The sequence below is a fragment of the Typopeltis vanoorti genome, chromosome 5 (assembly GCF_054136105.1).
Source record: "Typopeltis vanoorti isolate ZY-2024b chromosome 5, IOZ_Tvanoo_1.0, whole genome shotgun sequence".
Classification (NCBI taxonomy): domain Eukaryota; kingdom Metazoa; phylum Arthropoda; class Arachnida; order Uropygi; family Thelyphonidae; genus Typopeltis; species Typopeltis vanoorti.
In genome coordinates this window covers 2269658-2295987 of record NC_143553.1, presented here as the reverse complement: position 1 = coordinate 2295987, position 26330 = coordinate 2269658, and the positions used below count along the sequence as shown (strand labels likewise).

At 36.5% G+C, this 26330-nt stretch overlaps 1 protein-coding gene across 3 annotated transcripts in view; it reads right to left on the bottom strand.

Annotated features, from left to right (window-relative positions):
* The window catches only part of LOC150106188 (uncharacterized), a 185288-nt gene that overhangs the window by 33164 nt on the left and 125794 nt on the right, over positions 1 to 26330 (bottom strand). For all 3 annotated transcript variants that reach the window (XM_090392218.1, XM_090392220.1, XM_090392219.1), the window contains exon 5: positions 9858 to 9994. In XM_090392218.1, the coding sequence (XP_090248344.1) occupies positions 9858 to 9994 (137 nt within the window). The remainder of the gene's footprint in view (positions 1 to 9857; positions 9995 to 26330) is intronic.

Sequence of the window (26330 nt, the reverse complement as noted above, 5' to 3'; positions counted from 1 at the left end):
GATAGAATAGTGTAGGTAAGAGAAGTCGGCAAGACGGATCCATAACCTCTGCTTGGTACAAGGATTGGCTCTGAGGACTGGGCCGGTCAGGCTGGGGTCCAAAGCGGGTATGGCACTGCATGACAGGGTGAAACTGTCCAGTGATGGAACAGTTGAGCCTGGACCAGCATCGGGGCCTTCTCGTGGAATGCCTCAGCTGCACGCTGGATGGCCGGTCTGGCGCGACCGTTTCAGCCAGCAACTAACAACCGACTCAGCATTGGCATGGACCAAGGGAATCCGACTGTCTAATTGAAGCAAAGCAACTTGAGGTGACTTTTGAGAGGTGTTGCTGCCAATTTGATTTCTGCCCAGTGGTCTGAATGTTTAAGTGAAAGAATATCAATCAAGACCGCGAGTAAATATGACTCTCCATTGAGGTAGACATGTTGGATGGAGCTCTGCTCTTGATGGTTAGATTACTTAATGATTTCTATTGAAAACTTTCATCAGGGGAAGCCTGATGAGTGCAAGATTGCACAATTTTAATTTTGGTGAGTAGTTTATAAAGATATTGCAGGATAATAAGAAATATTCCAGAAATAATAAATAAGTTTTCATTAGCTTATGTGATCAGAGGGAGCCTGACCATGTAAGATGCAGCTTAATGCATCTAGAAAACTCCTGGTGGAAGACCAGGTCCAGCACGACTCGTTTGCGTATCCTGTAGAGAGAATGCCGAGTGCTATTCTAAGAAATGTGGGGAATCGCCATCGCACCCGTGCACCTATGCACATGAGCTTATCGTAGGCAATTGGCTATCTGACTTCCACTGCTTGAGTTGGGAGGTGAGAGTGCCCTTAAAGACTCTCGCTGTGCCCATATGCACACATAACGTAGGGAAATAGTATTTCTGGCTTACAGGCAGTGGTGTCTCGGTAGTTTGTGGGACTCAAAGGGTCGACAGGACTAGTAATGAACTACTCTGTGAGAAGAATTTTAACTGTGCTTATGTTTCCCTATTAAGGTAATATGTAAGTTAGGTTAACAAGGGAAAATAGCAAGTCATGTGCTTGGTCAAATATATAAATACAGGAATGTTGCAAATTTTGGGCCAAATCCATGGGCGGTGCTCATCCTGGCATTAGCGACAGCACGAACAATAACCGTGTATTGTATAATAATTAGATATTGTCTTGTGCTGGCGAGTATGGCTGATAGTCATACTGTGGTAAATGCATGAACTGAACTGAACATCTTTAGGTCCTTAATGCGAGATACGAGTACATTGCCAAGAGAGTCCAACCTGCCAATAAAGATGACAGGTTAGTTTTACCCTACTGATGACTAGTTGTTGCGATAGTAATCCTGCTCAGTACGAGAGGAACCACAGGTTCGAACACTTGGTGCATGTGCTTGGTTGAGTGACCAGTGGTGCGAAGCTACCATCCGTGGGATTATGACTGAACGCCTCTAAGTCAGAATCCCATCTAGCCACTGCAATGATACCATTCATTGCCTCGCGCATTAAAAGGCAGTGTTAGCCGGAGTTGCTTTCGTACTGTCATGGTGTGATCGCTCTGGTGATGAGGTCACTAGAATGGAAGCATCAAGGCAGCTGTTGAGACTATACGGCAGCTGCTTCCTACGCTGCACCATTCAGGTGTGACGTGCAGGCACCAAATCGTCCATTCTAAGCACAACACCAAATCTGGGTGTTGTGCTTAGAAGAGCAGCCACCATACTGCGATCTATTGAGACTCATCCTCTGACTAACCATACATAAAGAATACAATAAATATTTTTTCAACCTGGACAACTAATTATTAATTAAGTAATAAAAATTACTAATTTAACATAAATAAAAGAATTGTCGACAAATAAAATTGTGTCTCACATGGAAACCCTCAAAAAAGTGCCACTCGGGATGGATCCCCCACCCTCCCCAGCTACACCACTACTGGCAAAAGGGATGTTAGAAAGGGTGCAGAGGTGACTGACTAAGGGAGTTTTTGATCTCTGAAATGTCAAATATGAGGAAAGGTTGAGAAGATGCAATTTAGAGTCTAGTGGATAGGAAGAAGAGGGGTGAAATGATAGAAACCTACAAGTTAACAAGGGGTTGTGTAGGATCAATGTTGAAGAGGTTTTACAGAAAATAGTGGGAGATCAGGGGGAGAACAAGAGGTCATCCCTGGAAACTGTATAAGAAGGGTGTGAACAAGGGAGTGAGAAGCAGGTTTTTTGCATGCAAAGTTGTGAATGATTGGAATGCCTTGCCTGAGGGTGTGGTGTCTGCAGAGAATTTGAGTGAGTTTAAGGCACAGTATGATGAGCTCTGTATGACAAAAGGATCTCCTAGATGAATCTCTGACTGCATGAGGTCTTAGGGTAATAATAATAATTCAGAAAATGTGAATAATTAGTCATTCTTAATAAAACTTTTAATTCTTCTTAAGCACATGAACTCTTGCCAAAACTGTGCTCCCTTGACAACCAATGCACTTACTTTAGTGTGGAGTAGCAAAGATTAATGATCTTATCCCATTTCTTTATATAAGGCTGCAAAAAAGGAGTTTAGATTTGAAGTAGTTTATCATTTTGATGATATCATCTAATGTGGACAATAAATCTGGTGGCAAAGTCCTTGCTATGAAAGCCTCTCTATCAACAAAACATGTATCAATTAAATATTAGGTTTTTTTTGATCAAACTTCTGGAGCCAAACACTTAATCTCCCATCACTGCAGCCACACCATCCATTTTCAGACTCGCACAGTGTATCCATGAGATTTTTTTTTTGTTTTTTTCAAGCAATTTTTGAAATTTGAAGGACTAGCAATCGAGCTGAATTACTGACATTGGTAGACTCAATTTGTAGTGAAAACATTTTTGAAATGATTATTCTCTGAATGAGTGTACTTTCTATGTTAACTGACATCTTGCCAATACATCTATGGATACTTTTTTTTGCTGCATTTAGTCCAAGCATAGCAATTACAATTCCCAAGTACACTGGGAATATCACTAACTTTGCAGTAGTGTGAGGCTTTTTCCTCTTTTGGTGGGTATGTTCAGTTTTTTGCAGATGATGCAAAGTTAGGATGAACTATGAGGAGTAGAGCAGATATTCTGGCCTTACAAGAATACTTGAATAGATTGAGTGAATGGACATGGGAGTGGGGATGGCAGTTCAATGTTGCAAAATGTAAGGCTTTACAATTTGGGAAACAAAGATGAGATATAGAATTTATTCTTGGTGGGATATATTGTTGGAGGTGAAGAAAATAAGAGGTCTTGTGGTGATGGTGGATAAGGATCTAAAATTTAGAGGACACATTACCAAAATTATGAGGACAACAACCGATTCGGAGAATGATGCAGAGGACAATGAATTGTAGAAGTAAGGAGATTTTGCTCCATTCTATAAGGTCTTGATTAGGTCACATATGGACTACTGTGCACAGATCTGTGCACCTGGTTTTCAAAAGGATGAAAGGAGAGTAGTTTGAAGAGATGAGGAAAGGTTGAGAAGATGCAATTTATAGTCTAGTGGATAGGAGGAAGAGTAGTGATATGATAGAGATGCACAAGTTGGTAAGGGGTTGTTATAGGATCAATGTTCAATAGGTTTTTCATAAAATAGTGAGAGATCAAGAGGTGAACAAGAGGTCATCCCTAGAAGCCGTATAAGGAAGGTGTGAACAAGGGAATGGGAAGCAGGTTTCTTGCATGCAGAGTTGTGAATGATTGGAATGCCTTACCTGAGAGTGTGGTGTCTGCAGAGAATTTGAATGTGTTTAAGACAAGGTATGATGTTCTGTGTATATGACAAAGGGACCTTCTAGATGAGTCTTTGACTCAGGGTCTTAGGATAATAATAATAATTCAGTGACCTCAAAACCAGCTTCCTGATATTGGTCTGATAGTGGTATGGCTGATGTCATGGAAGAACTTTCGTTTTTTTTTGTCTGCATTTGCAGTCAGTTCAAAAAAGATAAGTCATTATCAATGTAAGATTGATGTTCTGTAAACAGATGCCAGTGAAGTTTACTTGATACCAAAACTTCATTTGACAATTATTTAAGGCAAATAAGCCATTTCAGTTTAGGAATGGAAGATTATCAGAACACACAAAACCAAATTTCAAATATTGGTTGAGGTATTTCCTACCTGCATTTATTAAACTTCTTTTTTGCATCATATTGCAAACAACCTGACAGTTTATCAGTATCCTTCAGAAACGTGTCCATTGTGCATAAATATCAGTAAATATTAAGTATCTTCCTGTAGGAATAAACAAATAAAATCATACAACTTGCAGGCAAAGAAACAATGAACAGAACTTCAAAATTATCATATACACACAATAATGTCCATCCAACTCTACCACATGAAAACTGAAGACAGCTGAGAATGAGCAGTTGGAGTGTATTAGGTACAGTGAGTTGGTGTCTGCATTGCACAATGTCGACAAGGCACGTGAATTGCACTAATTGTCACAAAATCTCATGGCATGCTGGTTGGGAAGCAGTACTCTATATAATCAAGAATTGTTTTAAAATATTCTATTTGACGTCTTTGCATGAAAAAATTTTGAGTCTGCTGAAAGCGTCATAGAACCAAGATGTGGCTTTCTTCAGTCATTTATGAACTTATTATTCTTTAGTGTAATTAGTAGGATCTCTCTATATAATTTTGTATGGAGAATGATCTTGTGGAAGATTAGCCATTCTGTTATATCTCTTTGATTCATTATAACAGTAGTACTACCTCTGTATTGGTTATCACAATATTCTTGTTACATAGTTTGCTACATCCAAATTAATATTATTGGCTATTACAGGAGATAGGCTAAACATTCTACATTCAATGGACATTATTATTTCCAATTTCCATATTTGTCTAGGTGTAACAGTGAAGTTAAACTTAACTTGATGTGATGACAGTTTATTTCACTGAGGTTACCTAAGATAAGTTCACAACAATGTAATCCTGACATAGTTGTGGTTGACCCATTAGACATGCATGATGATTTCAAGTTTTTTCTAGTGCTGGTTTTTATCTTTATTGAATTCTTTAACTGCTGAAGCTTTGGAGATCCTGATAAAGACTGACTAAAGTTTCAGAATTTAAAATTTCACAAAATTCATTATGTACAGTATTGATAGCGCCATAGAAGCAGTGCTAATTTATTAATGTATTAGTGCAGAGTAGCTGGTTATAATATGTTGGGGCCAAACAAAACTATAGTTTAAATTTGACACAGTTAGAAATGTTATTAACACCTCAGCATCTTTTTAAGAAGGCTAACTTGTTTAAAAGACAGTGCTAAATTAAAATTTTAGTTCTGGTGTTGCTCATAAGAATTTTAAACCATTCTCACTATTAACTAATTGTTGCTATATGTATACTATGACAAACTTTTTTTTCTGTCACAAATATTAGCAACTAATAATTAAATATCTTAATTTTTATTTGCTTGTGTTGTGAATTAAATCACATCAACTTCATATGGAATAAGAAAGAAATTATTCAAACACTAAAATATAAAAGTTAGTGTTCAAACTAATTTGAACTTGCATATCTGAGAGCTGGGTTTGAAATAAAACAGCTGATCAAAGATTGGAGATGACAGATATGAGAATGCCGAGAAAAAATTAGAGTGCACAGATTGCATCAAAGCAACATCATATTAAAATTGAGGACATTAGGGAAAAAAACTTGGCGTTTTTAGTGTTCAGGAATATGTGAGAAGAGCTAATCTTAGGTGGTGATATAGTCACTTAAACAGAATGGGAGAGGAAAGATTAGCAAAGCGATGTGTGATGCCAGGAAAAAGACCAAGAAAAAAAAAAACAAGAAGTAGGTGGATTGATATAGTTAGAAGTAACCTAGAAGACAAAGTATCATTTACATACCTTGAGGGTATCATGGACATATCAGGAATTTGATGATGAGGACCCTACTTCAATGAATCCTTGACTTTCTGTAGATGTCTACATATGACAATATTGAAAACATTTTTTTAAATAAATAGTCATAGATGATGGAAGTTTTCCCATCATCTATGACTTGGTTATACAGAAATTATATTCTTGGTTTAATCCTTTATCCAAGTATAAGCAAACAAAGTTTGCACCTGAAGTATTTTCAGGACTGGGAAACTCATATAGATGCTAATGACTTCACATCACTTGCCATAGGATTTTAATAATAAGGTGTGACACCTTTTGGCTACTCACATATAGAAATATGAGTTCTGCATTACCTTGGTATCACCTTTGGGTCTGGCTCCCACTGACGAGACCTCAATAAAGGTCGAAACCGATCTGGATAGTGGCCCTTCCCATAATGCATAGCATTATACAAGTCTGCAAGGATATGTGCTTTGCATTATGAGCAGGGCTTTTTTTCTAAATATAAGTTTACCGGAACTTTACCATCTCATAAAACAATCAAACTGAAACATAGAAGGCCTTTGAAGCTCCCGTTCTTTAACTTCTGACAAATGGATATTATTTATAACAAATAGAAATAAAACATTAAAGCAAAGGTGAAAAAAAGTTTAAAAAATACTTTAATTTTCACAGTAGCTTCCAAATTGGGCTCATCACACTGGTGTTGCCATGAGTTCGTGCTTCATGAGTTCGTTCCTTACTCTTTGTGTCTGTTGCTAGATATCTGCTTTTCAGGAACCAGAAATTGACATATGGTAAGAGTTGAAAAACAGGCAGAGGAGGTCCAACCAGCTTGATGAACATCAGTGTACTCACGGTCTTCATTTGTAGAGAAGCTCTTTTCGGTGTGATAATCAGGTTCATCTGGGAAAAGCCATGCTCCCATTCAGCAGTAGAAATGGGGATGCTGTTGATAGTGTTTATTAACTGCAATAGTGCAGCAGGCATTTTCTTCTCTGTTAGGAATTCACGAAAACCTCTAACAACCTGTCATTCTGGAATTCTTAGCCTCTTACACAAACTCTCCACTTCATTCTCACCGAAAGTATCATTCCTTTCAGCACCGTCTGACCAACATTCTGGATACAACACTTTTGTCCATTCTGGAATTTACATCTCTTCTGCAGATAGAAGGCGATTTTCCATTCATTGTTTCAAGCAGTCATAAAATTTTGTAGGATCAAGAGAACGATTCACATTTGTTGATCGAGACTGGTTACCCTCTTCTCCAAAGTCACTCCTTTAAAGTTCAGATTTTTAACTGCTTATACAGCTTCATGATAAAAAGGCCTGCCATTGACTTTCCTACCTTGATATACTGTTATGAGCTTTGCTACGTGTACACTTTGCACAATGCCAAACCATATCCCTTGCTTGCAGTTCAACACTAAGCTCTGACAATTCTTGGAGAGCATCACACATCAATCCAAGATCCAAAACAAAAATCAACACTTATTTTCTTCAAAAGGCCTTCATACATTACTCTTTCAGACTTGTCTCTGTTTTCATCTTGTTTTGCTGCTGTAAAATGAGCCACAAGTGCTTCATAATCTTTCCACACTGCGGAAACACTTCTAAAACTAGAAGCCACCCAACGTGAACTTAAAACTCTTCCAATTTTGAAGATTTCCTTGTCAAGATCTTCAACTATTTTCATTTTTGGATGACTGTGATAGAGACAGTAAAGTTTGTCAAGAAATGACTTGAAGTGGTTGATTTGTTCTGGGAAGTCTTTTTTTCCAACATCACCAACAGAGAGCTCAAGTCTATGATGGACACAATGCCAAACCAAAATGTGAGGATAATGTTCTTTAATCAAAGCTACTACTCCTTTTTTCATACCCAACATCACAGGCAATGGCAACAAGATTTTTTTCAAATAATCATCACAAAACCCCAATTCATTAAGGGTATTCATCAAGTTATGGAAAATACCTCGTGCGGATACATTTTCTAACTATACAATATCAATAAAAATATTTGTGTGTTGCTCCATATCAGGTAGCTTTGTGCGCACATATATTATTAATGATGACAACTGGCTAATAGGGGTTTTTTCGTCAATCAAAAGGGAAATTTCACCGTTTGACTGTTATTTTTTTTTAAAAGGATTTTTTTTATTTCAGTTCCAATATGATTTATAATATTCATACAAGTATTTGTAGAATTCGACCCATGTCACTGCCATTCAATTCTTGGCGGTCAATTTCTAATTCAAAGTCACTGAAAGCCTGGGTTTTCTTTGCAACTTTATATGCTGTTCTGAAGATTCCACAAGTGACTTCTTTCTCATGTTCAAATGCTTTTGAATAAGCTACTCCAGTTTTCGTTCTTTTGCAGCTTCTATAATTTTAGTGGCAAATGTGAGCTGAACTGTTCTTATGATCGTGAATTTTTTTACATAGCAAAGTCATTTGCTCTTTTTTGTTTCCTGCCATAATGAGAAATTTGAATATTTGTCCATGGGTTTGAAATATTCATACCTTGCTTATTCCTTTCTACTCCCAAACTTGCGACTTCCTTACATATTTTACAGCATAAAATATGTAAGGAAAAAACATGTAAGTAAAGAAATGTTTTTATTCTCCACCAACAGTCATTCATTTTTGTTGCAAAAATCAGCTTTTTTGATCTAGAGTTCAACAGTCGGGCAGATCTTCTTGGGAATCTTTACTCGGTGTTGTAGCAACCGTAGCAGTCATGTGTTTTATCTCTCCAGTTTTTGTATCACTATCCATCGGGTCTGTTTTTGCCCCATCACTATTGCTACACTTACTGTTCTCGAGCTTTAACTTTTTAGGTGTGGGAGCAAAAGAGAAAAATTGTGTTATTTTACTATTCATTGCATAAAACTAGTAAAACTTCCATGAAATACGTTAACCTCACATACCCACATTGTAAAAGTGCGACTCTATTTGCGTAGAGAATATCTGCTTGTATGATTGTTCACAAAGAAGTTCTGCTTCCAGTAACTACCGTAACTTGCGGCCGACTATCGATTCTAATCGAAAACTTCAATTTTCGAGGTTCGGTGTCAACAACACAAGATGGCAGCACTAGATTGTTTGAACCAAAGATGACCCTTGATTTACATTGTCAATGACCATAATTGAGAATTTAAAATGGAGGCAGTCCTAGTTTTGAAATACTGTACTTATAAAATATGTGTTTAGGGACCATTAAAGTTCTATAAGTTTACTGGAATGTGTTCCAGATGAAAAAAAGTCCTGATGATGAGATACTAAGGCAAGTGATGTGAAGTCATTAGCCTCTATATATGAGTTGCCCAGTTCTGAAATTACTTTAGGTGCAAACTTGTTTACTTACACTTGGATAAAGGATTAAACCAAGAATATAATTTCTTGGCATCTTTAATTTATAGTATAACCAAGTGGAAAAACTTCCAACAACTATCTCTATTCAGAGTATTTTAATAATAAGGTAAGACACCTTTTTTGCTACTCATATATAGAAATATGACTTCTGAATTATTTCAATCTTGGTATCACCTCTGGGTCTGGCTCCTACTGACAAGACCACTCTGATCCCAGTGACCCTTCCCATAATGCATAGCATTATACATGTCTGCAAGGATATTTGCTTTGCATTATGGGATACTAAGGCAAGAAATGTGAAGTCATTAGCCTCTATATACGACTTGCCCATTCCTGAAAATACTTCAGGTGCAAATTTGGATAAAGAATTAAATGAATATAATTTTTTGGCATTTTTAATTTATAAAATAGTCACAGATAATTAACCACCAACCAAATGAATTCTTGATACTCATCACAGCTGAATTATTTTTTAATTTATGAGAACTAAATTAAACTGAAATAACCAATTCCACATTAAGAATATAAAATAAAATTAATGAAATGTCGTAAGGATTCAGCAAATGTGGGTAAATATATCTACCTCCAGTTAAACATATTGCTGCATAAGGATCTGCACACACTTGAGAAGATGCCGATGCATTAAAACCATTAAGTGAAAGGGCCTCTTGAGGATGCTGAGACTCACTCCACCTAAAATTTCTTGTACCATTCTTTTTCCTGCAAGTTAAATGTATCTATTATAATAAGTAAATAAAATCTTCCTAAATGGTAAATATAAACATTAAAATTATTAAACATAATTCCCTAATTATAGTAACATAGTTTGTAAGCTTTAAAATCACACTGCCAATTCAATGTATAGACCAACACATATAACAGCATTTTCCCTTGAAACTATCAAGTGCTCCTATATGGAATGTCCAGGAGATATATGAATTCCTTTATAGAACTTTTGTACTGGCTACCACTCCTTTATTTTTATATATGCAGAATTATGCTAAATACACAAGATAACATGAAATCAGTAATATAACATGACAAAAATCACAAGTGTCAGTAAAAAAAAAAATGTGTGTAAAGGCTTAAGTGCTGGGAGAAACTCATATTAAGGTTTAATACTCTCTCTGACAATGTCTCAGTAACAGAGATAAAAAGTTGGCAGGATTACATATTTTAATCCTTTCTCAGTACTATTTTACTCCATTAAATCTTTAATATGAGTGTCAGCAAGAAAACAGAAAACAATTATAGCATATTAAAAAATGAAACACTATCTTCACTTTTTTTAAAAGTTCAAAAATTATATCAAATCCTGCTTTATATTTTTATCTTCTATTTTATTGTTTATTGCCAGATAACAATAAAGGATGACATCTTGATGGGAATAGAAATACAGTGATATATGATGTTTTTCATGAAGACAGGAAAGGCAAGAAGGCAGGAGTGCTGCGGATGATAGCAGGGGAATAATGTCTGCACAAGACTGAGATAAAAGAAGAAAAAAGTGGCAGTGGTTTTCAAGCAGTATGGTGAGAAGTTGATATTTGGTGGGGGTGTTGCTACAGGTCAAGTCATGTGGAGACAAAGAAATGTACAGGCAACTTGGTTTAGCGAGCGAGCAAGCAAAAGGTGATCGTTATGGGCGATTTCAACTATGGCAATTTTGATTAGAATGAAGATATAGCATTAGGGAATAAGAAGAATGAATTTGAGTTCTTAAGGGACAACAGTCTTAGGCAGTATGTAATGGAGGGCACATGATTGTTATGAGTCTTAGATCTGGTTATATTATCCAAGTTGGCAAGAGTAATCATACAGTGATTACTTGGGTTGCAGCCAGTTACATCAGAACTTCTATATATAAAAAGGGATATGTGAACCTACAATACTGGTGATTATGGAAAGCTTAGGAGACAACTGGGAACTATAGCATGGTGGAAAGAGGAGTTCAGTGGGAAGAAGGTGCTGCATGGACATTGATCAAGAGCTATTTATCAGCAGCAACATCTCAGTGTATTCTAAGGGTGAAAAGGCTAATCAAGATATAAGCCAAATGGATGAATGAAGAGATTTAAGTGTGAAATCTGGAAGACAACACTGTGGAAGAAACACAAGATGAATCATCGAATGATCGGTTTATCAGTGTATTTAATCCTCGTGATGACAACATCAGGAGAAGCTGGAGTGTAGATGGTATGGTGGAGGAGGAACTGAATGAATGAGCAGGAAGTATATGACAAATTAAGTAAACTTGTTATTAATAAGGAAATGGGATTTGACAGTATATCACCATGTGAAACTACATTATCCCAAACAACCCATACACTATTCACTCAGTCCAAAATCGCATTTCTTCTTCTCAAAGCCACATATCTAAACAAACAACTGCATAAAGTCATAAAATTAATCTGCAAATATTCAAATTACAGAACTGTCTTTGCCACTAACAACAAACTACAAAATTTGCTAAAACATAGAACTACAATAACTCAGGCTGACATGCTACTATGCCATGATGTCATTTATGAGTTTAACTGCCAGTCAGGGTGCAAGATTCTGACTATTTACTTTCTACTGCAAATAAAAAACAAACAAAAAACATACCAGCAACAACAAAAATCCCTACTGAAATATCCTTACATGCAATACAAACTAAACATATGCCTGAAATCGAAAAGGTCACCAGTATTCATTTCCAAGAAAATGAATCCAAATTACATTGTTCTGAATCACTACCAATAAAAACCACCCAGTTGCTATAAATACAAAGAGACACTATTTACTGTCCCCTCGTGGCAATTAAACAAAACAAATTACTCTGCTATACTCTCAAACTAGCTCAATTCCTGAATACTTTTGAACCAACCAAACTCATCCTAACATGTTTCACAAAAATCCATGCAGCTAGCTTACAGTTTTTGTTTTTCACATCTGATGACATTTTAATGAAATGGACAGTTCCTGTCATTTTTTGTTGCCGGTTTACTATGTATATAATAAGTTTTTATTCCTTTTCTTTATTCTTAGTTCTTTCAAATCCAAAATATAAACAACTCATCTTTGCAGTTTTTTTTTTTTTTTTTTTGCTATTGGTTTCACTTTTATCATTTATCTGAATGTATTTTCTGCACCAGTTGTTGGTATCTTGTGCTCATCACTTTTAATTGTATACCATCTCGGCTCTGGTTTAAAGTCTTTACCTTAAACATTTTTACATAAGTATGTAAATTACAATCCTATAACTAAAACCTCATTTAAATTTAACTTTTTTTTTTTAGCCTAGTCATTACAAAGGGACAACTTTATTGGCAAAAAAGCTGGGCTTTTTCTTTTCTACTTTAAACAATTTTAGAAGCATTATGATTTTTTGAGGAATTTTACAGTAAAACTTTATTTTGACAGATCTTCAGGCTTAAGGGTTTCAAACAAGGTAGAATGCTGGATTTTTTTCTTTTAAACATTTATAATGTTATAACTAAGTATAGTCAACAAAAGATTTCAGAAAGATATAGTTGAATGATATATGAATGACCCCCCCCCCCCCCCAAAAAATGCCTGACGATAATGACTTTCTCAGATTTTTGGCAATGAGTGGCAGTCAACTGATTTAAATTCAGGCACTGTAGTACATCTTTAGAACTCTCCTCGAATAAGCATTTGAATTTTTAATGGGATTCATTCCATAGACAAGTTCTTGACTAAAAAATTCTGTGTCGTTTCAGTCCTGTTTTCTAAGATTTCTTATTAGTGATATATGATTAGTGTTCTTGTAATGTTGTTCTTCAGGGCACAAAGTTTATCCAAAGTAAAAAAAGATGGCAATCACACAGAACTTAGTACATACCTGGTCTCATCTCAAGTATCCTTCAGATGGGTCCAATTGGCAACAATGGCATTCATGTATCATACCTAGTGCAAAGAATGGAGGAGTAGTCTAAGAGGGTCACTTTACCACCCTTTTCTACTTCTGTGGTGAAGTTTATATGGGAAGTGGAAGAATGGGTAGGATATTATTTATTTTTGTTAGAAAAGCTGGTAGAGTATCTTTGGGATGGATCCAAATGATGAAGATATCATCCACAAGACATCTGCAAAATGATGGATTGGGTTCTGTATGGATGAGAAGAGAATTTCCTCTAAATGTTCAAGATAATCGTTAGTGTCAACAAGAGTGGGCTTTCCATTGAGGTACCTTTGATATCTGCTTGAGTTTATTTTGGCAGCTGAAGTGGATGATGAAATCAAATAATTATATCAGGTGGGGCTTGTGAAAATAATTGAAGGAATCACATAAGGAGGAACATTTGTAAATAAAGATTTATCATCAAAACTGACTATGACGTCAGCTGGTTGAAGAGATCAGATTTTCTGATCTCTTCAACCAGTTGACATCATAGTCAGTTTTTCAATGTCATCATAGACATTGCAAAACTTAAGATTTCATGAATGTGTGGGAATTGCTAATTTGAGAGCTTAAAAGCCAAGCTTAGAATTTAGCTATTCTATAATTTGGAGAATTGATGGCGTGAAGGGGCAAATGCTTTCTTTGTGGATCTTTAGAAGACTATAAAATTGAAAAAGATCCAATTTGGGGTCAACCAAATTGGATCTTTTGAATAATGAGTTCAGTTTATTTATCTGGCTGTTTAGTTCCTGATATGCAATTCTGCCATGTACATTTTTTTTTTTTTTAAATCAGTGGTATCGATGATGACAGTGGATATTCCATTGTTAGCCTTAGTAAAGGTTAGATAGTTGTCTCACCTAAAGGTGTAAGATAGTTTTTGCAGAGATGATGCTAGAGGAGAGAAGTTTAGCTTTAAATAATACAGAAGCAATTTCCTGACAAAGCGTGCATTGCCACTGGAAAAGGTGAATAAATTTCATTCTCTGTTACAGAGGAAATCCCCCCCCCACACACCCCCAAAACTGTAGTGATATCATATTCTTTGGAGAGGACTGGAATTTCAGTCAGAAGGCATCCAGATATACTGAATTCAACTCCTTTTTTTTTTTCCCTCTCCAGATTCAGTATGTGCTGGCCTCTGCTCAGTTAAAAGGGAGTGATATTTGTGTTCAAGAGATGGTTGTATATATTAAAAGAGCAGTGGAGTGAACGTTTGGATACATGTTAAACTAACAGGTCAGTCTAAGGTAAGGTAATAGTTTCCTGTATCTCATCAGTGCATAACCCTTCTATGTGACAGACATATTAGGAAATTAATTGCATTCCCACTAATAGCCAGATTAACAAACTAAAATTATTACTCTATGATATTAATAGTGTGGACTAAGATACGATTGAAAAAGGATCCATTTTACTCCCCTCCCCTGTTTTTATGGTCTTTCAAAGATTCACAAAGAAGGCATTCCCTCTTTCCACATTGTGGACTGCATCACTTCTCCAAATTATCAAATAGCTAAATTCTTGACTTTAAAGTTCTCAAGTTGATAATTCCTGCTAATTCATAGATACACAAATGTGGCTCAACAAATACACTCACCCATGACAAATAGCTGTATACTAGACAAAATATAATTTCTTATTTAATTAAAAAAAAACTTTCTAAACCAGTGTTTCTCAACCTTCTTTCATGTGCATCACATTTTTTAATATTAGTTTTTGTGTGCCCCCCCCCCCCACCAAAAAAACTTTATACCTCCATACTTAAATATTTCTGGTCAAATATCATCTACTCCAGCTGCCTTTACACATTTCAAGTTTTTGACAGCATTTTCTATTCAGTATTGATATGTACTCCTCTTTGCATTTCTCTTGAAAATTTTCTAGTACGGTTCCGTCACTGCATAATTCGTTTAACAGTCTTTCAAAGTAATTACTTCAGACATCTAGGATATCCTTATCTTCAGTTCTCATGTCACCTTTATCATCTTTGATTCCTTTTACAATACTCTTTTCTCCGCTTCTCAACAGCCTCCAGAACATTATGCCACCATCCTGATATTTATTTTACAATGTTACCAAAGTATTCTCATGACTTTTGTTTAGCTACTTTTATACATAACTTAGCTCACATTTTTCTATGTTTTTTTTGGGGCATCTGTCAACTTATTTGCTGGAACTTTTGGTATGCATTCTTCTTTTCCAGGACTGCTTCTTTAACTTCTTGTGTCCATCATGGTGTTCTTATTTTTCTATCATTGCAGGCAATTTCATCACATGCCTCCCTACCTTAAATCAATGTCTTCTTCGGAGTTTGCCAGTAACAATCCAAGGTTTGATTCTTGTTTTCAATTTGTTTAATTTTTTCTTCAATAATGTTTGTATAGTCAAGTCAACAATTTACCTGTAAAAGCTACTCAACTTTAATGCCTTTAAAAACTTTCTTATATACCGTTCTTTTCAAAGTGATATCCATTTAGTACTAAGTAATGGTCACTTCCAATTTCTAATCCTATGTACACTCTTGTATACTGAACCAGCATGATGATATTACTACCAACAATGACATAGTCAATGAGTCTTTTCTTATTTTTTGTCTTTCTTCCATGTGAACTTGTGCACATCTTTAAGTTGAAACATGGTGTTAGTAATCACTAGAATGTGTCCTGAGCAGAAGTCCAGTAAATACCATTATTTAATACCAAATTTGGAGAAAAGAGCATTGTCCTTTTCTCCAAATTTTCCCAAAATGTTTTTATATGCCTGGTGGAATTCATTTCCTATTCTGCTGTTCAGATTTCCAATACGGACCACTTTATTCATCTGCTTGTTCTAATTATCAAAAAATTCCCCCCACTTCTTCCTCAGAAGAACCTTCTGGGGGACCACAGGCACAAATAAGTTTCATTGCCCATTTCCTCATTTTGAAGTTGCCCACAACTCTACTTGAAGCCGTCTTCCAATCAAGAAGTTTATCTTCATGTTTGATGTTAAATGCTACTGCTATTCTTTCCTTTCCCTGATGATTATTGCCTGAAAATAACATCCTACACTTATTTAGTAAGATCGACTGATTTTATCTTCTTTGTCTCAGTAATGTCAATTATGATCTAACTTTTCCAATTCTTCTGCAAGTGTTTGATTTCCTTTCCATTAATACTCCTTATATTGATGGTTCCTATCTTCAGTTCTTCTGATGTTGGGTTTATTCTTGTTCTTCTAGATGTTAAGTTCGAGCTTGTTCCAGTAGCTGACTTTTCACAGTTCATTCTGGTTTCTTGATGAAAACAGTGTGTGTGTGTGTGTGTGTGTGTGTGTGTGTGTGTGTGTGTGTGTGTGTAGGGGGAGGGGGGGGTCTTGTTTAACTGGGCAATGCCCCAGCCAGCATGAAATCTCATGTTGTACCATCATATGCATTTGTGGTTTAAGACAATAGAGTACAATTGCTAGTCCATCCTCATTTGTTTAGTACCCAGTAAATACCTACTAGTGGTGTACCCCATTAGCAGGTATTTACTGGGTACTGAAGCCCCACTCGGTTCTCTACATTACTGAAAGGCGATGTGGAAGTCTCCTCCTGGTTATTTGGCTTTGACCCTTAAGCAACTCAATTTCGATATAACAATGCTTCTAACCTAACCAACCACTCTCCATGCAAAGAACCTACCCCTTATGTCTCTGTTCATACCATCCTTGTAGAACTTCCAGGTATATCTCCTTGTTCTACGCCCTTATCCCATTCTATGAAAAATTGATTCTACATTAACCTGGTAACAATCCTTTACCAACTTTAATATCTCAATCATATCCCCTCTCTTCTTCCTATTCACAAGGTTTTCCAAACTGCATTCCTTCAATCAGTCCTCATATCCCACATCCCAAAGACCAGGTATAACCTTAGCTTTCTCTGAACCCTTTCCAATATAACATCATCACCATGAAAACAGAGCAAATCTATACACAATAATCCATATGAGGCATGATCAATAGCTTATATAAGTGAACCACAACCTCTACAAGGTCCTCGACATTCTTACCATAATCTGACGTGATGTCTTCAACAACTGGTACAACGTGACTTCTGAACTTCAGATCCTTGTCCATCAGTACTCCAAGGTCTCTTAACTCCTCAACTTTCTCCAAACTTTCCCTACCAAGTGTATATTCTGAATTCTGTTGTTGCCTACCAAATTTCAAAAACTTACACTTGGAAACATTGAATTGACAATTCCATACATGTTGCTCCCTTATACAATCTATTCAAGTCCTGCTTTCAGGCCACAACATGTGCTTGATTATTCATTATCACTCTCCCCAGTTTTGCATCATCTACAAACAGTTGTATATCACCAATTAAACCTATCCTCATATCATTAATATAGAAATTAAATAACAATGGTTCTAAAACTGCTCCTTGCAGCACACCACTAGCGACTTTCCTCTTTCAAGATAGTGCCCCTCGTACACCACTTGCTGATACCTATACGATAGAAATTCACCTATCTAACTCAGAGGCTAATCATCCAACCCCATCTGCTTCAGTTTAGTGACCAACCTGTGGTGTGGCAATCTATCAAAAGTCTTTCCAAAATCTCACAGTATAGTACATTTGTAAAACAATTTGTATAGCAAGTTTGTAAAACACAATCTCCCTTTAACAAATCCATGCTGACAAGCACAAAGAATATCACTGTTATCAACCCCCTTTTGTATCCTATATCTCACAATACCTTAACTACAACAACTCCACATATACAGATTAGCCTATAATTTGTTGCCTTAGCCATATCACCACCTTTGTTAAGTGGAAGAAATTTGCCTTCCTTCCACTCCTAGAGGATTTGTCCTGTTGAAAGACTTGTTAAACAGGTAATCCATTAATAGCATCTTACCATAATCATTCTTCTTTCTACTTGCAACATATTGAAAAAAACTCCTACGGTTTTTGTTAGCCTAATTTGCTAATTTCTACTTATACTGCACTTTTATTGTCCTTACCAACTGAGTTGTTCTTCTGGACTGCTCTTTATACTCTTCATGAAACTGATTATTACTATTATTTATATTGTGCTGCCTTCTTCCAGATTTTGTGCTTAATCTCCTCATTAATCCATTTTACATCTATCTTATTCAGTCTTTTGACCTTAGGAATACATTCACACATTGAAATGTTATGTATTTCTTTGCCAGTTCAAGCAGCATTTATATCCTTACCACTCAACTCCTCATTCCATGCTATAGCTCAGAGCTGTCTCCTAAGCTTGTCAATAATCACCAGCCTTGCACTTCCATATATATCCTTTCTTCACAAAAGTCTTCATATGGCTAGCCACAACCCATGTGATCACTTCATGATCACTCTCACCAACTGGAGGAAAATGCAAAATCCTACTCACAATTATATCTTCTGATGAAATCTGATTCAAAACTCTGAATTCTCATTTTTTTTTTACACATTTTTCTTTACATAATGCCTGAGATAACTGTCTCTCAAAAACTCGAGAAATTCATTTTCCTAATTCCCAAATGATATCTCTTCATTCCAAACTATACAGCCATAATTAAAAATACCCACAATAATCACCTTTTTCTTGTTCACTAACCAGAGTTGCGTATACATTTCTTCATCACCATCGTCCTTATTCCCTAGCCTATAGCAACATTCAACCGAATATTTCCTCCTGTCAACCTCCACCTTACACCACACTACTTCAAAACCATTGCCACTAATTCCCTCTTTCATATCAACCTTATGTGGACATAAATTCCCCTGCTATCATCATCATCATCAGCACCCCCCCCCCCCCTGCCGGCCTTGTCCTTTCTTCTTCGAGTATTCTGCAATTGAGCAGGTTCTTCTTTTAGTAGCAGAAACTTTCCTTCCACTCTCTTCTGTTCTGAGCGCTCTCTTTCAAGGTTGTGTATGTCAGCATGTCATCTAGCATTGTTTTCCTTACTCTTCTTCTGGGTCTTTTTCCATCTATTTTTCCTTCGATGGCATCTCTGATGATTCCATTCCCTCTCAGAATATGTCTGATCCAGTTTCCCTTGCTTCTTTTTATCCTCCTTAACAGACTTCTTTCTTCTTCTTCTACTCTTTTTAAGACCTCTTCATTAGTTATTTTATCTGTCCATTTGATTTTTTTCATCCTTTTCCAAATCCACATCTCAAAGCTTTCCAAAATCTTAATCTCTTCTTTCTTCAATGTCCAAGTTTCAGCTGCAAAGAGGACAACACTCCACACAACATTTTATTAGTCTTTTCTTTAGGTTTCTATTCATTTTACTTCTGAATAAATTCCATTTTCTATTAAAGGCATATCGTCCCATCGCTATTCTTGCTTTTATGTCACTTTTACATCTTCCATCATTGCTAATAACACTTACTAGATATTTAAATGTCTTTACTTGATTCAATTTTTCCCCATTTATTCTGATATCCATATTTGTCTCTTTCCTTGCTTTTTTCATTACCTTTGTTTTTCTGATGTTAATTTTCATTCCACAATTGATACAGGATTCCAATAATGTGTTCAACAGGTGTTGTAGTCCTGTTTCAGTATTTGATAACAATGCCTTGTCATCAGCGTATCTTATTGCAAATATCTGTCTACCTCCAATCTTTATTTCTTCTTCCAAATTCTCCAGTGGTTCTTTAAACATTGCTTCAGAATACATGTTAAACAAAACTGGTGACAGAGAACAGCCTTGTCTTACTCCTCGTCCAATGACACCTGGTTCTGTTGTACCATATATGTCTCTCACCATGGCAGTTTGTCCCATATATAGTGAAATAATTAGCCTTCTGTCTTTCCAATCTTTTCCATTACTTCCACCATCTTATCCCAGTTTACAAAATCAAAAGCTTTTTCAAAATCTATATAACAGATATTAACTTCTTTATTCACTTCCAGACTTCTTTCACTTACTATTCTTAACAGTCCAATCGCATTTCTTGTTACCCTACCCTTCCTGAAACCAAACTGATCTTCTCCAAGAAATTCTTCCACTTTAGATGCAAGGGAAATGAGGCTTATTGTTATAAAATCCTTGCAGTTCACTGCATTACTTTTCTTTGGTATAGGCATAAATATTAAGGTCATAAAATCTTTTGGTAGTTCTCCTTTGTTATAAATTTAATTTATTATTTTGGTTATTTCTTCAGTTCCTTTCTTCTGAAGTTGCTTCAGGAATTCTGCAAGAGTTTCATCTATTCCTTCTGCCTGTCCACATTTTAGTTCTTTAATGGCCATTTCTACTTCTGTCTTCAAAATCTCTGGGCCTAGATCATCTTCATTTACCTTCTTTATATCTTCTAATGGCAACTCATTTGGTCTATTTTCTTTGCATAGATCTTCAGTTATGATTTCTCCATTCTTATTTTTTATGCCTCTAGCTTGAATTCCATTTCTCTTGTGATTCATGCTTCTTGCTTTTTCATATAAAAGATCATATCTTCCCATTCTCTCATAATTTTCCAAACACTGTGCCCTTCCATCTTCATTCAACCATGTTTCACTTATTCTATAAACTCAGCAGTTCTCTTTTCGGTCTATAACCAGGTCTTACCCAACCAACTTATTGGTTGTGATTTCTCCATCACACTTGTCCTTGCCCATTCACCTGTATCACCACTTACCACATATATCCACTCAGTCTCAACTTTTCCATCCATATCCCAAATTACTCCATTTCTATGCTGATCATCCCCATACATACATTCAGTACTACCTCCAACATTCACTCTCCCTGTTTCCCTCTTGCATTGTACAATCCTGACATTTTTGTTATAATCTCTGCACTCTTTCCAAGGTTATTTTCATCCCCTTCAAATCCTGGTGACCAGATTTCTGCACAGAAATCCACATGTGGTCTAATCAAAACTTTATACAATGGGACCAGCACACTTTTATCTCTCTCATGTTCAAAGTTCTCCTCAACATTGCTGCAATTCTCCGAGATGTCTTTGCAACGTATGTCCCCGGAACTTGAAATCTCCATCCACAATCAACCAAAGATCCCTTGCCTCTTCCACTATAACTCTACCATGTGAGTATGAGGCATCCCTTCTGTGGATCCCAAATTTTAAAACATTACATTTAGTTGCATTAAACTGACATCCCCATGCCTTTGCCCACCCTTCCAGCTTATGAAATCCTCTTGAAGAGCCAAAACATCAGCAACATTACTAATAACCCTCACATCTGCAAACAATTGAACATATAGGGCCTAGTCCTATAACTATATCATTGACATAAAGATTGAGTAATGGTTCCAGGACTGAAACCTGTTGAACTCCACTTGCAACCTTCCCACTACTGTTACTGCTCCCACATATACAACTCTCTGATGTCTATCAGAGAGCCGATCACCAACCCAATCCACTAACTTGATATCCAAACCTATGTGATGCAACTTAAAGATCAGCTTGTCATGTGGCACTCTGTCAAATGTCTTGGAAAAATCCAAAAAAACTACAGTGCATGCCTTACCTTCATCTCCATTGCTCTTGTAAAAGGTAACCAGATTACTAAAACAAGAGCACACTTTAACAAATCCATGTTGGTCTACATAAACATTATTACCCTCACCTGTACAATTTTCTATATATGAGTTCTTACTAATTTCTCCAAAATCTTAACTACAAAAGAAATACAAACAGGCATATAGTTTGAAACCTCCATTCTACCGCCACCCTTATGTAATCGTACTACCTTGTCCTCCTTCCACTCTCGAGGAACCTGCCCCATTACAAGATTTTCATTAAACAGCCAAATTAATGGCAGTCAGTTCCATGGCACGTTCCCTTAAAATGCATAGTGAAATTCCATCTAGTCCTGCTGCCTTATTGACATTCGGAATACATCCTCTTCATTCCCTTCTAACACTTCATCACTTATTATCCTTCTAGAATAAAGCCTATAGTACCAGCATGGTACATGCTAATAAAGTGTCCATTAAATAGCTCAACATATCTGCTTTGTTCATCCAATTCCGATCTCCATTTTGCAAGATCCGTCCACTTATACTAGCCACATGGGAAAAATACTTCTTAGGATTCTCCTTGGATTGCAGTGTCAGTCTCCTCTCATATTCTAATTTTTCTCTCCTCACAATACTAGTCAATTTACTAGCCTGAGCCTTATATTCCTCATGCAACTGTTCCTCCACCTACGCTCTTTATATATCTTCCATAATCATTTTCTTCTGCAATTCCCCTTTTATTCCTTTTGTTATCCATTTGACTCCAGAACTGCTTTATCTTCTTCACTTGATGTACATATTCTGTCATCACTGTCAACGTTTTTCTTGAGTATCTCCCATACACCCATGACCCCTCTTCCTTTAAATTCTTTCATCCATTGCACTACTGCAAGCTGGTTTCTAAGTCTATGATAGTAATCCCTTATAATTCCAGATAACTTTTTTCTGATACCTCCAATGCCTATTCATCCTCCAAGTCAGGACTACACGGTCACTCTCACCAAATGCAAATGTAAATGCAAGACTTGGAAACATAGAATTTTATAATAATATAGGAATCTAAGAAGAACATAGTATAAACAAAAATATAATAAAAAAAATTGATTTTATATAACACAGGTGGCCAATTTTTCTAAGTTCAAGAGATGGATACAATATATGTATTTATGCCTGAAAAATATGTGTATCATAAAGACCTTGCAAGTCACATGCAACTCTCAAACTGCAATTTTGTCACTGCTGTTATATATAAGTTTCAGAGTAATGAAATATATCTATGTATATAAAAATATACAGTGCAGTTGTGATTTATGCATAGAAGTTTGTTCCTAGAATCCTCCAAGGAATCCAAAGACTCATTGAAGGAGAGCATCAACTCCACCACTCTTAATGCACTACAGCAACGTCATCTACTGCCCACCACCTAGTATTTTTTGTCTGTAAACTGTGTGTGCTCTCGAGGTCTATTTGTCTGTATGCAGGATGAAAAACCAGAGTTACTCTATATGAGATTGGCTAACTTACCTTTAATTGAAAAAAAAAAAAAAAAAAACTATATAACGATTCCTCTCGTCATGACAAGAATCAAACTTAGGCCTTTTCCAGTCGTAGAGCGCAACGTACTGTTGTTCTTCCAATTGCGCTGTGGAGGCACTTATCATGGGATGCCTGCATCAACGAAGACCGGGACAAATTAAGGCCAGCTATTCCATGAAAATTTGGAGAAGGATGATACATCCAGCAAACACATAAGTAGGCCCAACATAATAATTTTTTAACTTATTTTATACAGATAAAATTAATGGCAATTTTTTTTCTACCAACACATTTTGAAGTAAAATTAAATGAAATTTGTAACAAAGTTTCCACAGACTACATGAAAAATTATTTTCATAAATTCAACTGAAAATTATCTATTTAGTGCAGTAAACCAAAACATGCAAGCATTTTTTATTCCTTTATGGGGTGCTTAAGAGTCAAAGCTGTATAACTGAGAGGAGACTTCCACATAGCCTTTAAAGGAATGCGGAGAACCGACCAGGGCTTCTGACCTAATGGCCAATCCTCACCTTCTCGTGGTGCACCCTGTTGGGTATCTACTTTGATACTGAACGAACGAGGATGGGCTGGCAATTTGGGATTTAGCTGACCAAATTGTATTCTTATTGGTTAAACCAAAATAAAAAAATGATGGTACAACATGACAAAATTTCATGCCGGCTGGGGCGTCACCCGGTTAAACAAGGCCCCGTTGTTTTCGCCAGGGAACCAGGGCGAACAGCGAAAAGTCAGCTACTGGAACAAATCTGAAAACAAACCCCAACTCAACATCATCACAGTTAAAGATCGGTACTATCAACGTAAGAAGCCTGAATGGCAAAGAAATGGAGCTAGCTGAGGAATTAGATAAGTACCAGATCGACATAATAGGGGTGACTGAAACAAAAAAGACCAAAACTGGTGAGATCTTTCTGAGCAATAAATACAAAATGTTGTATTCAGGCAATGACAGTCAAGGAAAAGAAGGAGTGGCCATAGTATTCAACACAAAATACGAGGCTAATCTTCTTGAATGGTAGTCAGTCTCAAGTAGAGTAATGTGGGATCGGAATTGGATGAGAATGGGGAACTGGACAATGAGACTTATTTGTGCCTATGGTCTCACAGAAGGTTTTTACCTTAGTAGAACCTTCTGTGTTGCTTTCTCTAAAGCTTTTTGAGGCAAGAGAAAGCAACTGACACAATGAAAAAGGAAAAGTTGGTCCTTGTTGGGGATCTAAATAGCAGAGTAGGAAATGATTGTCAGACATACAAAAATATTTTGGGAAAATTTGGAGAAAAGAGCAAAGCTAATAATAATGGCAAATATCTGTTGGATTTCTGCTCAGGACATGGAGCGGTTATTACTAACACCATGTTCCAACATAAAAATGTGCACAAATTCACATGGAGAGAAGAGGCTAGGAATAAGAAAAGTCTCATTGACTATGTTATTGTTGATAGTGGTGTTTTCTCCCTGGTGCAGGACACCAGAGTGTACAGAGGATTTGAAATTGGTAGTGATCACTATTTAGTCTTGAGCAGGATAAAATTGAATTTCATATTGAAAAGAATAACATGTAAGAAAGTTTTAAAGCGAATAAAAGTTGAGCAGCTCTCAGATGTGAACTGTAGACTAAAATACAGAAAGATTATTGAAAAGAAAATGAAAGAGTTTGAGAACAGGAATCAAACCTTGGAGATTCAGTGGCAAACTCTGAAGAAAACCTTGATTGATTCAGCTAGAGAGGCATGTGGTGAAGTTGTCTGCAAGGATAGAAAAATCAGAACTCCATGGTGGACACAGGAAGTTAAAGAGGCAGAGAAGGAAAAGAAGAAAGCATATCAAAAGTTCCTGTCAAATAAGTCAGCTTTCACTCTTACAGAATACAGAGACAAATGTAAGAAAGCTAAACAGTGTGTAATACTAGCTAAACAAAAGTTATGGGAGGACTTTGGCAAGAAAATAGAAAATAAATATCAAGAAGGTGGCAAAATATTCTGGAGGTTGTTGAAGAAGCTTTAGAATGAGGAAAGAGTGCTGTAAAAGGAATTAGAGATGATGAAGGTGACATGAAAACAGGAGAAAAAGATATCCTTGAAGTATGGAGTAATTACTTTGAAAAACTGCTAAATGAGACAAGCAGTGATGACAGCACAGTGATAAAAAACACTGACCAGGCATGCAGTCAGGAATACATATCCATACTTGAAGTAGAAAAAGCCATCAAAGGCTTGAAATGTGGAAAGGCAGCAGGAGTAGATGATATTCTTCCAGAAATGCTGAAGTATGGTGGTATAAAAGTCTTACAGTGGCTGCACTGCATAGTTCAGAAGTCCTGGACAGAGGGACGAATTCCCGATGATTGGAGTAGAGCTCTCATAGTACCCATATATAAAAAGGGAAATAAAACTGAATGTGAGAATTATTATTATTATTATTGTTCCGGGAAACTCCAAGGAGTCAACAGACTCATCGAGGGAGGCCCTAACTCCTGAATAAACCACTCTCTGGTATCTCTCCTTCAACCACCCTCCTATCCATCTTACCAACCCTATATCTATCCCCATCTGCTCCAGTTTACTGATTAGGGTTCCATGTGGTATCCTGTCAAAGGCCTTGGCAAGGTCCAGTAGTATCACTGTAAACCCATTACCCCTATCCAGTTCAGCTGTCACTGTGTTATAAAACGTGAGCAAGTTACTGAGGCATGATCTACCCTTCACAAAACCATGTTGTCCCCATACAATATCCCATTTTCATCTATCCAATCCTGTATTCTTTTCTTGACTAATTTCTCTAAGACCTTGACAATGATTCCTGATATGCTAATCGGTCGGTAATTTACAACAGCGGTCTTGGAACCACCTTTATGCAGTGGAACTATTTTCCCCTCCTTCCACCCGCTCGGGACTAACCCAGACCCGAGACTCAAATTAAACAAAATGGTCAAGGGTACTGACAATTCATTAGCTGCTTCTCGTACTACACGAGCTGGCATACCATCCAACCCCACAGATGTATTGACATTGAGGTTATGCAATAGACTACTCACCTCCACTTCATTCACCACAATTCCTGTATAATCTACTGGTTTATTCGTTTCTGCAATGTCACCACCTGGA